At 40.6% G+C, this 14,888-nt stretch overlaps 2 protein-coding genes across 11 annotated transcripts in view; one reads left to right on the top strand and one right to left on the bottom strand.

Moving 5' to 3' along the window:
• Positions 1–1,258: 1,258 nt before the first annotated feature.
• On the bottom strand, positions 1,259–3,331 carry LOC122408798 (uncharacterized). Its single transcript, XM_043415835.1, has 5 exons — positions 3,261–3,331; positions 3,069–3,190; positions 2,887–2,985; positions 2,312–2,478; positions 1,259–1,616 (listed from the first exon to the last, which is right to left on the bottom strand). Coding segments are annotated over exons 1-5 (660 nt in total). The 5' UTR covers positions 3,263–3,331; the 3' UTR covers positions 1,259–1,346.
• A 5,613-nt stretch (positions 3,332–8,944) lies between these two features.
• The window catches only part of kairos, a 40,404-nt gene continuing 34,460 nt past the window's right edge, over positions 8,945–14,888 (top strand). Inside the window, exons 1-2 of one of the 10 annotated variants that reach the window (XM_043416549.1) lie at positions 8,945–9,001; positions 10,646–10,778. The gene's annotated coding sequence lies outside the window, so the exon portion shown is untranslated. Of the gene's footprint in view, positions 9,641–10,570; positions 10,779–14,888 lie in introns of all 10 variants that reach the window. The other 9 variants (XM_043416550.1, XM_043416547.1, XM_043416546.1 and 6 more) reach the window with 9 other exon arrangements.

Here is a 14,888-nt window from a genome sequence, read left to right as displayed (position 1 = left end):
GAAGGCGAAGAAGAAGAAGAAGAAGAAGAAGAAGAAGAAGAAGAAAAAGCCACGTCTGCCAGCTTCTAAATAACGGCTGCTTTGTGTCCGAGTGCTATGCGACGAGAACAGCACCCACGTTTAAAGCACACAGTGTGTTACACTATACTGGACCAATATACACAGCTGAATTCTCGAGAGCATCGTCTTCTCCTTCTGCTCAGCCAGCGCGACAAAACATACGAGAAAACATGTTTCATCAACGTCATATTATGTATATCGTATCACCGCACAGCTTCCCTCGCGGATTTACACTTGAACCAGAGAGCTTCTGGCACGGGGATGAAAGAATTTTAAATGGAAAAAACATGAGTGATGGATTTTTCTTTATTACGTGGAGAATCATTGTCGGAGAGCAACGGTTACTCGGGCTTCGGTTATTACACTATTTCGACAGATGAAAACACTTTTTTCTAGAGTTGTAAGGAGCTCGGGAAGCAGATAAATCCAATGGTTGTCGATAAGTTAATGCAAAATGGAGATGAAATGAATTTTTATCTTCGTTGAATTAAACGACGAGAGATAATAACGCGAGTTAATAGTCTGAATGGCATGAATAATTGAATAGATTCGATAAATATGCAACATTTCGTAGTCTATACTTTGGATAGTACTGAGAAGTACAGTACGATTACTCCTCGCCCACGAAACGGGTGTGCTAACGGAGAATATGGGCGCGAGAGAAATACCCCGACCTCCTCGAACTCGTTAAACGTATTCGGGGAACACTGCGGAAATGTTTTATATAGATCCGATACGTCTGTGTGTCTACGTATATATGTGGACAGATGTACACGTGTATATCCGCCTCGCGTCGTGGATTCGTGCACCGGCTGTGGTCACGTGGAATGAAAAATCACTTTGGGCGTACCGAGATATTTATACACTTTTGGATCTTCAATGAAATTGGCCGGTCTACATTGGAATGTAGACGAACAGGAATTACGTTCGCTTCATTAAAGTTCTGATTATCGTTTAATCGCAGTTTTTGTGATGAATTTTGAATGGATTGTCAATCTGATTATAATTATCAAGGGATCGTGTGAGAAACGTTGGACGAGGAGACTTTTTTGCCAAAGCGTAGAAATGTTTGTTGGTTTTCTCGTTCGACGCGGTCTTGGCTGCTCAACCGAGGATCGGACATGGGAAAACGTTATTTCAGATTTCGTTTAAAATAGTATCGCTCCGGATCGTTTTTTGAAATAATCGAACAACAATCTCTTGTCATATATTTATTTACATTTGAGAAATGAACGACGACAGAGAACGCCTGCGATTATTATAACAACATGAATTTATTAAGGATGTCACGTCGGGTACAGGGTTATGGTAAGAACGACCTGGAGTATGAGGGCAAGGAAGAAACCGATTTCTCTACCGGTTAAATCCGCGGCGGTTCCTTTACCCGTGTTGCAAAAAGACTTTTCGCAGCATGCGGTGCAAGCGTATAATTTTGTGCGTTCTCCAATAACGATGCAGCCGGGCTCACATTTATTTGTGCAATTTCGCTCCAGTGCCCACATCCTTGGCTCCGACGTCGAGTTCTCCGTACTTGTCGTGAACGAAAATCTCTTTACCTATAAAATCGAAAGAAAAACTTAACTCGGGCTCGAGAAACGGTTAAATATATAATGATCCTCGAACTTCACAGTGCGCTCAAGATATAAATATTCTTTCAAATAATACTCATAGCTAGTCATTTATGTTCATCGAGACTCGAACGAAACCTAATTCTACACCGGGAAAACAAATTTTTTGAGCACAAGATTATGCTGGAAGGGTCCACGAACCGAGGCGAAGCTAAAGAAAAATGTTAGCTCAACGAGAACTTGTTTTATTCGAACCTCCAATTTCCTGGCTCAAATAAACATTTCCCAATAAAATGAAATTACGTTAAATCAACAAAATATATTTCCTTCACCACGAATTGTTGATCAAACGTACACTTTCGTCGGAAAGGATCGGAAATTTCTCGAAACATAAAACTTTTGAATTTTGGTCAAAATTTTGATTTTTCTTGAGTATAGAAATGAATTTCGTACGCTACAGAAACACAGAAACCGATTCCCCAATTTCTCGTCCTCCAAGTGCCCACTAGGGGTTTCCTAAAATGAAAATAAAGCAGAAACTTGAGGAACGTTCTTACGAAAAGTTCATTGATTCGACGGTGGTAGATTTCGTCCGAAATAGTCCAAAGTGTCTGACTGAGAGGTTAAGTATGAAAAACGATGGAAATGAATTCCCATGTTAAAAATAATATCGACGAACTCACGATGCAAATCCTTTTATCGTCTTTGCACTTGGTCATGAGAGAGCTATGATTGCCTTCCAAGGTCTTGCAGCCCTCTTCATCCTCCATCGTGTTGCATTGATAGCACCAGAGATCATTGGCGCGTTCCGAAGCCGCGTGGGTTCGATGTTCCTTCGACATTAGTTGACCTTCAAAAGTCACAGTATAATTTTACATAAACAGCTGTGAACAATTGTTGATCAATTTTTTCTCTTCGAGGTGCGAAAGAGGAATAAATTCCTGCCCTGGGAATCAGTGGCAGTTGAAGAATGTGACAATTTTGCAGGTTAGTAAATTAACGAAACTAGGAACCAAGAGAAAAGTTCCAAATGAAATACTTCACTCAAAAAACATGAGTCTATAAACGTAGAAATAATAAAACAGCGAGCTCTTGAAATTGTGTAACGACTCGAATGTAGGATTGTTTGCATTATTAATGAGAACGAATCAATGTATCATCGAACAATGCGTGTCAGACGTCAAAGTGCATGAATAGGAACGACAAAAATAAATAATAATAATAATAATAATAATGACGAAGAAAAATGGGTTTTTACCAGCGGAGTCCGAGATTGAAGCAACGACGAGAAACATCGCAACCAGTACGTGTCCACTTCCGGTTGCCCATTTCCTCGTTTTCTCTTGCATCACGTCTCCTGCGATTAGTTAACAGTGCCATCGACGCATTTTACAGTCGTTTATTTCCACGAAAAAAAAAAAAAAAACACTGAGAACTTGCCTCGAATCGGAGAGACACGAGAGCTTTGCCGTTCCACGCAACCCGGAGAATCTCGGACGACGCCATACTCCGAAAAACTACGCCTGCGCTCGTCTCCCCAGCACGCTGCGCGAGGGGAGCTCCTGCGAAAATCGATATCATGTAAAATTTGAGGGTGCGATAAACCCTCTTGGGGTTTCTGTTTTTATGTACATTCTCTTCCGCACGGAGTCGCTCTTCCCATTTGGTGCGAGTCTATGGCACTTGAGAGACGAAAAATTGGGTCAAGGCCAACACCATCGTAGGTAATGTTGAAAATGTGGGAATTCGTAGAATTCATAACTGAAAGAAAGTATTCGAGCATGTGAAAAAGTAATTGCTTGGGTCACTGAAAATTCAATTTTCCCAAACTTTTTTTTACAATTTTCAGTTAAAAACTACGAAATTCGGTGGTCCATTAATCTGAAGATTCTGTAAATCGATGAAAATTTTTTGTGCACTGCAATCTCGATGAGTTTTCGTGAAACTAATATTGAGCACTTCAGAAATATCCAGTCACTCTGTGGGATAGGATTCCAAGGAGCTGCTTGATCTGTTACTTATCCCGATTCAGTTAAGCAGCGTCTCTTCTTATGTGTAACATTCTAAACTTAGTCGCTCCTCTAGTTTCCTCTGATCCTCTTTCCAAGCTCTTTCCCTTTTCACTTTTCCCCTTTCTTACTTTTTTTCTTTAATCCCTCACCGACCATTGTTTCCTTGATCCACATTCGTTCTCAATGCCTCGACGTCTCTCAACCTCTGGTTGCTTCTTCAGCCCATTTCTCATTTCCTTTCCACGCCAGCATCCGTCCCCAGCAGCTCACTTATCACTCTAGCGTACTTCAAAATTTGTTCTCACCCTGACATTGGGCCTTTGAACGTTTTATCTTCGCCCTCCCACGCCATGCAGTAACGTTTCATAGTAATAAACACTAAAAATTTCAAATGCTACAATCATTCGTTTTTCCTAAATTGTAGAATAAAAGAAAATAAAGAAAATAACGACAACAAATACTTTCCTGCTGACCTCTTCCATTCTCTGCTCAACTCCTCGACGTCGAGAAAAATCTGCTCGAGCAGCAGGCTAAAAAAATACGACTGAGTGAGCTCCCAGACCCTTCCATATGGTGGCGTAGGTTGCCCATAAATTCTAGCGATCCTCAACTTATCACCAACTTTCTAATTGGACGATGGAGTGATGCTGCAAGAGTTTGACGAGAAATACACTCACGCATACGAAAATATGCAGGTACGTAAATGGCTACGTAATGGGGTTCTACGAAGCAACGACAGAGTTATACTGGAGTATTAATGAAGTTGTATCTTCGAGGAAGGTTTGAAGATGAAACGTTTGCACGATCCTTTTCCCAATATATCTTTGCTAATGGGGGATCTCAACTGCGTGATACCCCCAAAACAGTGGTTACTGATGGAGTTTGTCTTTTGTATAGAAAACTCCTGCATATAATATCGAAAAATCTGGACGATCCAGTGATCAGTGAGTCATTGAAAATGGAAAACTGTCATTTTCAAATGCCACGAAATCTGAAGAGAAGGAAAATTAATAATAAATATAAATTTCAAACTTCAGTAGGGAAAATACAATTCAACAATTGTCATATTTGGACTCTTTCTTTCGAATCTTCCGGAAAACAATTTTCGGTGATGTTCGACAAACGTTCGAAATGCTAGCTGGGAGCGAAGCTCGTGGGACTCGTCGCTGACATTATAGCACATGTAAATGTACTTGTCTCGAGTCGCTGCCGCGACTCCAGAACATAAATCGACCTCTATCGACAAGTTCTTTCTCCATTGAACTCAGGTCACGTTCTCATTTGCTTCAGACTGCATAACACGATAGATTACGAATACTGACCTGTCAGAAATAGCCACAGAGGCGAGCTCGTGGGATCATTTCGACTGATGAGTCAGCAATTTTCATTCACCATCCAATCCTACTGATTCCGAATTTCATAAAAGAATATTAAACAGTCAGAACCAAGTTGCAGAAAACGATATCGAACTGTGCAGAGAACACTTAGCAACGTACCGACTCCGCTTCTTCGTTTCGAGACTCATCCGGCGACCCGGCCATAGCGTCGCTTCCCAACAATTTCGTTTCTCTAGAAACACGAGCCCAATTTTTTTCGTACCTGCATCAAGGATTAATCACCTGCTCACAATTCGTGGTAACATCTGATTGTGATATGTCTGATTTTTACGTGGTTATGGGATGAAACACAAGAAATTAATGGTTCACGTGGATATAAAAAATGATGATGTTCGCTCGAGAGAACTGAGGAGCGAAGCGCAAGTTGAATTTCGATGGAATACTTACATCCTCATACATATGAAACACCCCTTGAGACTTTCTTACGAAACCAGCTCGCACCTTCCTGTTGCCTTCTCATACGAGCACACCAAACTACGGATACTTCGCTCAGTGTTACGAGCTTCGACTGATAAGCAAACTTTTGAAAATTCGTCTGGCGTACGTGGTCGCCTGATAGCGATGTCACGACTGTCGTAGGATTCGCCAGGGGCATGATCTATTAATGATTTTTTTTTTAAACATTTATTTATTCTTCCACAGTCATTCGATAAATTTCGAGCTCATGAGCGAGCTTCTCATTCGTTTGTTCATTCAAGTTTCCAGAAATTGAGGAATTTTTAGTTAAATACTAACAATGGACCGTTTCGGACGTTTTTATTCCGTATTTTTATGAATAAAATCTGGATTATCCAGGCTCAAAATAAATCGTGCACCACCCTCAAAAGGGTTTGCTTTTAGTGGTTAAACAAGCGTGGGTTTCCTCGAGGGCAGTAAAAACATTGTTCGCAGGGTTACTAGACACCCGAAGTATTGGAAGAAAAATTCTTTCTGCAATGGCGAAAACAAGAATTACTTGATGGAATACGTTTTTTGCATTTGAAGTTCATGGCTGTTTGTAAAATCGAGGATGTGTTGGGACGTCCAAAAGGTCTGTCATTCCAAGTGATAGGAAATTCGTGTAAACGGCTCCGGAGGGTTGGAAGAGAACGAGAAAATCGAGAGTGGGTTGTGAAGTTGTAATTAGAAAATATTGTCTCGCGGGAGTGAAGAGCGATGCGACGAAGCCACACACACACACACACACACACACACACACACACCATAAACGACCGGGTCAACGACCCGTGGTGAGATATAAATTTTTTGGGTAATACGCGACCCCGAGGAGAGTTCAAACAGAAGTAACGTATCCTGCAGGAATAATAAACTCACGAGATAAACTCTCTGAGATTACATTTAGGTTCCTCTGAACTTTCGACTATAAAATCAACTTTTCGAAACATTTTACTGGATGACAACTCTTTTCAAGTTTTCTCATATGACAGGACGAGCACGAAAAAGTTCGGGACATCATTAATTTCGAAACTCTTGCCCAAAAGATTTTTATTTGCTCCGAGTGAAATATCACACGGTCATTCACCGACCATTCTCGTAAATATATTATTAGATGCGGGGACGGCGACGGGTCGAGATTTCAAAGCTTTCATCTTACTGGTCATGAGATAATAAAAAATGTTAAACTTGCTATAAATTTTGGGGGTTTTTTAACTGTCGCGACTTTTTTTATGTGAAGACTAAAAATGTAACTTTCTCATGTTTTTAGTAGAACGATTGCCACATTCTGAGTTATCGTCCATCGTGTCACGTAAAAATCTGAATAGTTTACGTCATTAGAAACGTAGATCGAAGATGACGCAAAAAGCGACTACCTCATGCTTATCCTCGAACAATAATTATCTAGATTTTCCAAGCGATCGAAAATTTCATGAAGCAAAAGTAGCATCATATCCGGGACCGATAATTCGATAAATTTAGTACGAAATTAATCATCTTGTCCAATCAATTTTAATGACCAAATCGATTTGGTGGTTAAGTGCAACGCGTAAAATCACCTGTTATTGGATCGGCCTCATTATCTTCGTCCTCGGAGAGTCCAGAAGAGGATGAGAAAGTTTGTTCGAAGCGTAACGAACTTTGTCTTGGCTTCGACTCCCCTGATCCCCTTTATATTTTTAATTAACCGTTTATACTCCGCCGAGATAATCCCTTTACGGATACTCGGTCATTGCGAGCTTCCTAAAGGTCCTTTTCCATCTTCCAAAAATTGTTATTATTTTTACCTTCGGATTCCACGTACGAGCAGTTATTTTCGTGACATCGCCAGTGAAGTTAATTCAAACGAATGAGAGAAAAAAAAGTTGGTGAGCAGGTGGATTAATTGACAGGAATGACAGAAGGGACGCCAGTCAAAAAGGTTGAAAAAAGTTGTTGCTACAATTTCTGTAACCGTGCGATCACTCACCACCAGGCAAAAGCGCTCGCAGGTTATTCCCCAGAGGTGAACCACCCCTGGTGGAAAATCGATCCCAGGTCATTCGCGCTCCGACGTCGTTGTTAAACCTCCTATTGTTGTTTTTGCTGGCGGCTCGCCTGCAGCTGTTACCCAATTCTCTCCTGAATCCACAAAGCGTGGACCATTAAACGTGGATTACGAGAGCTTTCCAGTGAAAAACGCGTAATTACGGTTACCAACGTTCTCACCGTGACGTAAGAAATTTCATATTTGCCGATCGATCGAAGAGGAAAAACACTTCAGCCATGGGGACTGCAAGTCTCGGGGAGGGTGGTCGTTTCGGAAAAAGTGAGTTTTATACGTTTTTTCAAAATTCCTTCTCCTGCGAGCAGCTACAAAAAAATTCATTTCCGAGACACCATTTTTGGTGGGCTACTCGATAAATTCGTACATTCTCGTTGCCTATAATTGAGTGTCACAACAAAATTGAGGAACAACTTTTTATTTGAAAATGCTGCTTTCAGCATTTTTCTCGCTCCGAAGAGTCCGACATACTCGATCAGCTCGTTCCGTAGTGTTTTATTTTTCCAAAGTTTTTTCATTGACGAATTATAATCGCGCTTGTTGTTATTCGGCTATTGATGCCGACGATTGGTATTGAATAACGAGACGCGAATAAGGCTTCGCGAGCAGATCCGTTTCGTGCCCTGTACGGATATCGATCGGACATTATGCAAAAGCTTTCTCGTCTCTCACGAAAGGGCACAGTGAACTTTCCAGCGGTGCAGTCACCGAATAAACGCAGAACTGTTGAATCTCACCGGCTCTCCGAGCCCTAGAGCAATCAATGACGAAATATTTACTTCTGATAATTGTGAAGAAAATGTATGAACGTTCTTTGTATAAAAAATCTATAAATGTAAAGACGTTCTTCGATGGAATTACATGCTCTGGTTTCTTTCCATAACGACAAAAAAAATCGTTGGTCGTCACTCTAAATATTTTCTATCAAGAAAAACTCGATCTCGAAATTACGGAGGTAAAAATTCGATGTCGTAGCCTCTGCTTCCGTTCAGAATTGGCGAGAACTCCAATATTCGCAAACGCAATAAATTTGTAATTGCATATCCGCTAAATATGATACAATTTTTTTCAACTCCTTATTACAGTCGTAAAGCGAGAAGATTCAAAAAAAATATGGAGCTTATGCTGACGTCACAGAGTCGAGGTTTATGAAAAGAAGGACGAAGTTCTATTCAACCCTCTGCAAAACGTAGATAAATGCAATTTTACATCTCTTTTGCCTTCCCCTCTCCAACCTCCCCTCGCCACCTCGCCCCCGTCGCTCGCTTCTTCCCTCGCGCTTTCTTTTTCCATCTCGCTCCCGCTAGCTGGAAAATCCAAAGGAAATACTTCAGTTCGAGGGGAAACAGTGGGAGCTCATTGGCCAATAGAGATTCGGTCAATGGAGGTAAAGGGACACTGAGGCGGTACGCGGAGACTCGCAGTACCGACCCGACCACCGACGTCGTACGAGCGTCGCGAAGCTTTCAATTTGCCGCGTACAAGGTATCCTCGAACCGCCAATTAATACGATTCGAAAAGGTGCTTCATTCAGTCGGAAAAAAATATTCTAACAATAGTTTTTTCCGTGAATTAAACAAAAATTAATTTTTTCACTCGAGAATCCCCTGTCTTTTTTCATGAATAACAAAAACTAAAATTCGCTGCTTAACGTTACGATTAATAGGTAAAATGAACAATTGATAATTCGTCATTAATAATAATCGAAATGTGAATGGTCCACCTGGAAATATTTTTGTAGTTCACATTCTCTCTTATCCCCAATCCTGAAGCCTCGTTTCTTTTCGTTTTTTTAAATTCATTGAAAATTTTAATTTGAGCAATAAAAATGCATTCGTGTAAAGATAAAATTGATTTTGATGGTGGAAAATGAATGAGAATAAAATTTCATTTGGAAACGATCTGCCAAGCGGAAAAATCAATTGAAAATCAACAGGTGGAGGTCGATGCAATACTCTGTTGCTTCGCAGCATTCTTATTCTTTCGTTCAGCAGGCAATCTGTGTTGAGTAATGGAAAAAAAGGACCGTCGATTCTTTAAAAGCGTATGATAACCTGCCAATAATAATGGTGATACAAAGTTGTGAGTAATGGTGCATGGCATTCCTGCAACATTTTTTTCGAGGTATTCACTGAGCCCGAAATAAAAAACTATACTTCCGAGGGTACCTAAAAATAGGCATTTTACACGTTACAAGTTTTTTCTTCCCATTCTTGGACTCTTGCGAAAAGCTTTGTTGCAAACTCAGGGCGAAAAAACGCTGAAGAGCTTTTGTGACACTTGCACAAAGTCGTTAATCAACAAGCGCCACTAAAACAGCCCTTCAAAAACCTTTTCAGATATATTTTGTCAAAAAAACACTCCTGCATAATTGGAACGAGGGACGTGAGACAGAAATGATTTAATTGTGCTTAACAGTACAACATTGCATTATCACACTTTTCATTTGTTGATATCTCGTCGGTCGTTAAATATAAATTTTCGTTCAGGATTTTCGAATCAAATAAAATCACAGTGTAGAAATTCTGTCGCAACAATATTTCATTCGCTGAGAATCACCTTGAACTGAAATTATGTTTAAACAATTTTTCCTTACTCCACTTAAATCGATGAAAGGCAAGCAAAATGTTTTCCTTGAAATCGTGAGCGAAGCTCCTCAAGAATAAGCACCCGAGTGCGGTAAAAATTAAATGAATTTTCACAATAACGTTGGACATTGAATATTCTTGAATAATTTAGTATTTCGATTGTTTGAACTCGAACGCAATAAATTGTGAAAACAATGAAATTGTTTGCCGTTGAAGCTGTTTCAATGGTCGATGATAGATCGAGAATCATCGGGGGATTTGAGGGGTTAATTTTAAAGAAAAAAATAGTGATGAACGTCGAGCAGCTCTGCAGCTAATCAAGCGTAGGTTTCATCCCCTTAGAGCTTACGTTAATCTCCTCTCAGAGCGACGATCGGTGAAGTCCCACAGCAATTAATCGGTCCTAAGTTATCAGCTTGAATTACATTTCGACCGAGTACTTTTTTCATCCTGTTTTCATCGATAGAATTAGCCGAAGAAGCTCCCATCGAATCTTCGCCAAAGCTGTCAAACTATTTTCATTTACTTCTCACCCTATCAGTGTACGCGCGAAGTAACAACGCGAGTGATCGAAAACCTGCGAAAAGTTCGTTGAACAAAGCGCACGAGAGAGAAAATATAAAGGCAGAAAATATCGTTTGACTAATTATAGCTGTCACCTTGATCGATCAGAGGTGAGTACGAATAAATATTCGACATTTATTTGTACGACCCCATGCTGAATGGGCACGCTTTAGATTTATATACTGTAATTTAAGAAATTCCTCAGGCATTCATGAATTCATGACGATAAATGGGGAATAATAATCTTGTTTATTTGACCATTTAATCGTGTCGAGAATGAGAAAATTTTCAGAACAATCGTCCCTCGCACATTATTCAAATCCAGATTGTATAACGAATTCGAATCATTTATACAAAATACTTTTTCGAGAAATGAAATTTCCACTTCTGGAACATCACGAAATAATGTTTATAAAATTATCAATTCTGGAGGTTTCTAATCGTTTCGTTTCTCCTAAAGTAATACATGAAAATATTATCGAAACGAAATACATCGACGAAAGGAATTCAACGACTCGTACGAATGAGTTGAACGAGATCTCGTACGATGAGGAAGCAGGATTCTCAGTCCGAAAGGTTACAACTCTGTTCTTCGTTTTTGCCATGCATCAAAGACTCTTGCGTGTCATCTCTGGCCTTCGTGAAGCCCAATCCAGGACGTTGCAGCTCCGAAGAACCCTTTTTCAAGAAGACATAACTTCCTTTTTCTCGGAAAATCTTTTAATTTTTAACGATACTTCGTAATCGAGATATTCTGTAGAAAACGTATTAAGCGAGAGCGCTATCCTGATGGCGTGAAATTTTGATGCTTCTTTACGATGAGCAGCGGATTATGGTGTAAGAGTTGAAGATTGTGATCTGCACGATACCGTGTGGAAAAAATGGGTTTGTAAACACGAAGATTGAAAAATGCCAAAAAGGTGATGATACTTTAGAATGGAGCTGTCGGATCGGAGTCGTTCGGGGGAGTAGAGAAACGAAGTCGTTGTACTGCCGAGTGAGAAATTCACTGCTGACGAATAATAAATGAACCGTCTCGGATGTGCGATGAAAAGGACGTTCTATCGTGAGATAGAACGGGGGTGAAGTGATGTTTAGTGGAGTGGACGAGAGCTTTTCCATTTTGGAGTCGAGTGCAATCGACCGCGAGTTGAATATTCGCACACCTTTATTACTCTAGTTCCAAATGTTTTTTTTCTCTCTCTTTCTCTTTTTTTCTGAAGGAACGCCCAGGATCCTCGGTGTTTACGTATGAAATGACTAGCTCTGGAAATCTCTTCGTTGAGCGTCGGTGTGCACCAGGCAAACGGTGACGTCGCACTGCCCCTCTCGTGATCTCGAAAAAAGTTCATTATCGGTGAAAAGGCCTCGGATTTCTTCTCGTTCATCGGCTGTGTACCGAGAGTTACGAAAGCCCGTCGATGAAATCTCGTCAACTCCAGAGGACAATCCATTATTGGAGCATTGTTTAAAAAATGGGTTTATTGTTTTGCCTTACATAGACAAACAAAAAATAGCAATCATAAAATGGAACGAGCCATGATTGAAACGATTGTTTCCGTTCCGAGTGAAATAACTCTCACGTGGATAAATCAACGTCCAAGGCGAGATAGGATTGTACCTCCGACCTCTGCAGCTCTCGTGACCTCGAATCGCATCCAATTCTTTCTTTTTCTCTACGCAATTATGCTTTTAGAATTTTCACCCAAGAGCACTCCGAGCAATCGATGTTCGTTCGTTCAATTTTTATTATCTTTTTATTTTTAAAGTTTTTTCCTATTGAATTCGGTTCACGTGATTGCAGATATTTATTGTGACCAAACCAACGTCCATTTACATTGATTCGGACAAATTTTTCTACACCTTGTTTCATCTCTTTTTTATTTATCTGATCGATTGAAATTCGTGGAGGGGTATTTCTACGCGTTCTCAAGCCTGCCAGTAGTTGCTAAGAGCCGAAATGCTGCGGTATTGAAAAAAAATCGGTCGAAAGTATAGTCGGCTCGTGTAAGGCACGTAGCAACATGAACTTTTCTTTGAGGAAGAGTAAACCTCGGCCTCTCACATATCCTTATGTCCATATCCACCGAAAAGCGCGCTCGAGGGCTCTGAATCGATATGCGACTTTGTACCCTTACGAACACGTACGCAAAACTCAATGGCACGTCATGAAACCACGTCCGAATTCTCTGCTCCCGAAACCCCACGAAATTCGTCACTTTTACGATAAATAAGTGTAGCAAAACGAAGGAACGAAATTTAGAGAAAAAAAATCCACTTTTTCTCATTTCGCCACCGCGAAATTTCATTATTTTCCTAACAATGAAAAATGACATCGTTTTTTTTTAAATAACCAAAAGAAATGCACATTTACAGAACAAATTACGCGGAATTATATCAAAGAAAATCAAACTTTGTGCACGATTTTTTCTGATTTAATGGGGCAATTTGATAGCTCAAAACGAGCGAATAAATACACACATTCGTATGAATATTTATACACCAGAAGGTTTTCCCATTCAGGATATCCCTAGCGGTGAAATTTACATCCGCAGTATGTAGAGCACCGTTGTGCGGTCCATTAGGGAAATGGAGAGTGAGTCGTAACTCAAATACGAAATTGATCGGATCTCTCGACGTTCTCTCGTCGCAAAATGAAAGGGCGAATCGGCACAATCGCTCTTCCGTTACTCACACTGACGCGCGGATATTCTTTCCCATAACAGAAAAAAAAACCGACACCGATGGAAGCAGACAAATTGCGTTGTTTGTGGCAAAAACTGATACGCGTATGTGAGACGATGGAGCATCGAAAAATTTGAGATTGGACAGACGCACATTCGGGATGCACACCCCCATCGGAAAATCGATCGGTGAAGCTCTCAAGTAGAAATACTCGCGATAGGTCAGACACGCAGCACCAATTTTTTGTTCGATTGCTAGTATAAAACACGCTCCCTGTGCGTTACAGTTCAATTTTGTTCGTTGTTTCGCTCTCTCCATCCGTGTCGTTCGCCATCCACAGCAGCGACACCGGTTGAGCGGACTCTCCTGAACCTTCGCAAAATAATGAACGGATCTGTTTCCGTTCGTATTTTTAACATTACAGTTTCATGGGAAGAGAAAACAATCACGAGGATTACTGTGCTTCCAACGAATCCGAATAACACATTATCACTTCCGAGAGTTTTGATCGAAACCTTGCAATTCTCGGCTCGATTCCACGAAATAGGAAATTACTACGCTCCTGTTGAAAGCTCTACAACTCACGGTTGCAATTTCGATAAAAATATCTCCTCGTGTAGAATCTGCTGTATTAGAATATCGGAGAATTTCTGCGAATATGCTCGAGCGTCTTGTTCGGTTTGCAACGCTGCGAGAAACGCTGGGGTGTCAGTAGAAAAATCGTTGTAAGTCAGCCGCTCCATCAATATTCATCTCCCTCGTTCTCTAAGAATTCTTGCTAAAGTTGGTTAAAACAACTTCCACGAGTTGGTGCAATGCCCTTCGTTTTCTTCATTTTCTACTAATTTCTTTGACATTTTTTCATTAAACTTACTTAACTCGAATTGCGTATCGAAACAACGCTTCATCTTGGCAGCTCCTTCAATAGCGATGCCGAACGTGCCTCTTGGTGAGTTTTTTGTGGAAACGTTGAACCAAACTTTGCCAATGTTGAAAAAAATGAACAAACGAACGAAACAAATATAAAAACAGAGAATTTTGTTCTTACTCGATGGATACTTGAAATATATGAATTGGAAGGATGCAATAAGCCGGTAAAAAAAAACTCCATAATCAAGATGAAAGCTCGTAAAGACCCCAAGACTATAAAAGTCAGTGGAAGGAAAACCTTACGAGAGCATAAGCCCAAGTTTTCGAGGATATTACGATTCTCCTTGGAATAGCCCATGCTGATGTCAACGTACGTTTCGGTGCGGGCACGTAGTGTAATCCTCGCCGTCCGTCACAAAGGATCGTATTTCGGCTTTAACGAGGGGACACGAAATCCGTCGGGAAAATGGAAAGGAGGGATCCAATTAGGCTGACCCAGCCCTGCCGTTATTACTGCGGTTCACCGGGTATCAATGTAACACGAAAAAAAACTTGCGGATTTGACTCCAACATCTTTTGCTTTGACGCGCCACGTGATGGAGAAACTGCGAAAGATAAAAAACGTTATTTTTCCGCATGTTCAGCGATTAACTCAATGAAAGCGA

This window comes from Venturia canescens, chromosome 4 (genome assembly GCF_019457755.1).
Source record: "Venturia canescens isolate UGA chromosome 4, ASM1945775v1, whole genome shotgun sequence".
Lineage (NCBI taxonomy): Eukaryota > Metazoa > Arthropoda > Insecta > Hymenoptera > Ichneumonidae > Venturia > Venturia canescens.
This window is presented reverse-complemented; position numbering and strand designations above follow the sequence as displayed.

What these genes read in the sequence shown, in the direction of transcription:
- LOC122408798 (XM_043415835.1), bottom strand. An exon ending in TTCAATCTCGGACTCCGCTG is followed by an intron (nt 2,479 to 2,886) that starts GTAAAAACCCAT and finishes TGACTTTTGAAG; the next exon opens with GTCAACTAATGTCGAAGGAA. An exon ending in ACGATAAAAGGATTTGCATC is followed by an intron (nt 1,617 to 2,311) that starts GTGAGTTCGTCG and finishes TCGATTTTATAG; the next exon opens with GTAAAGAGATTTTCGTTCAC.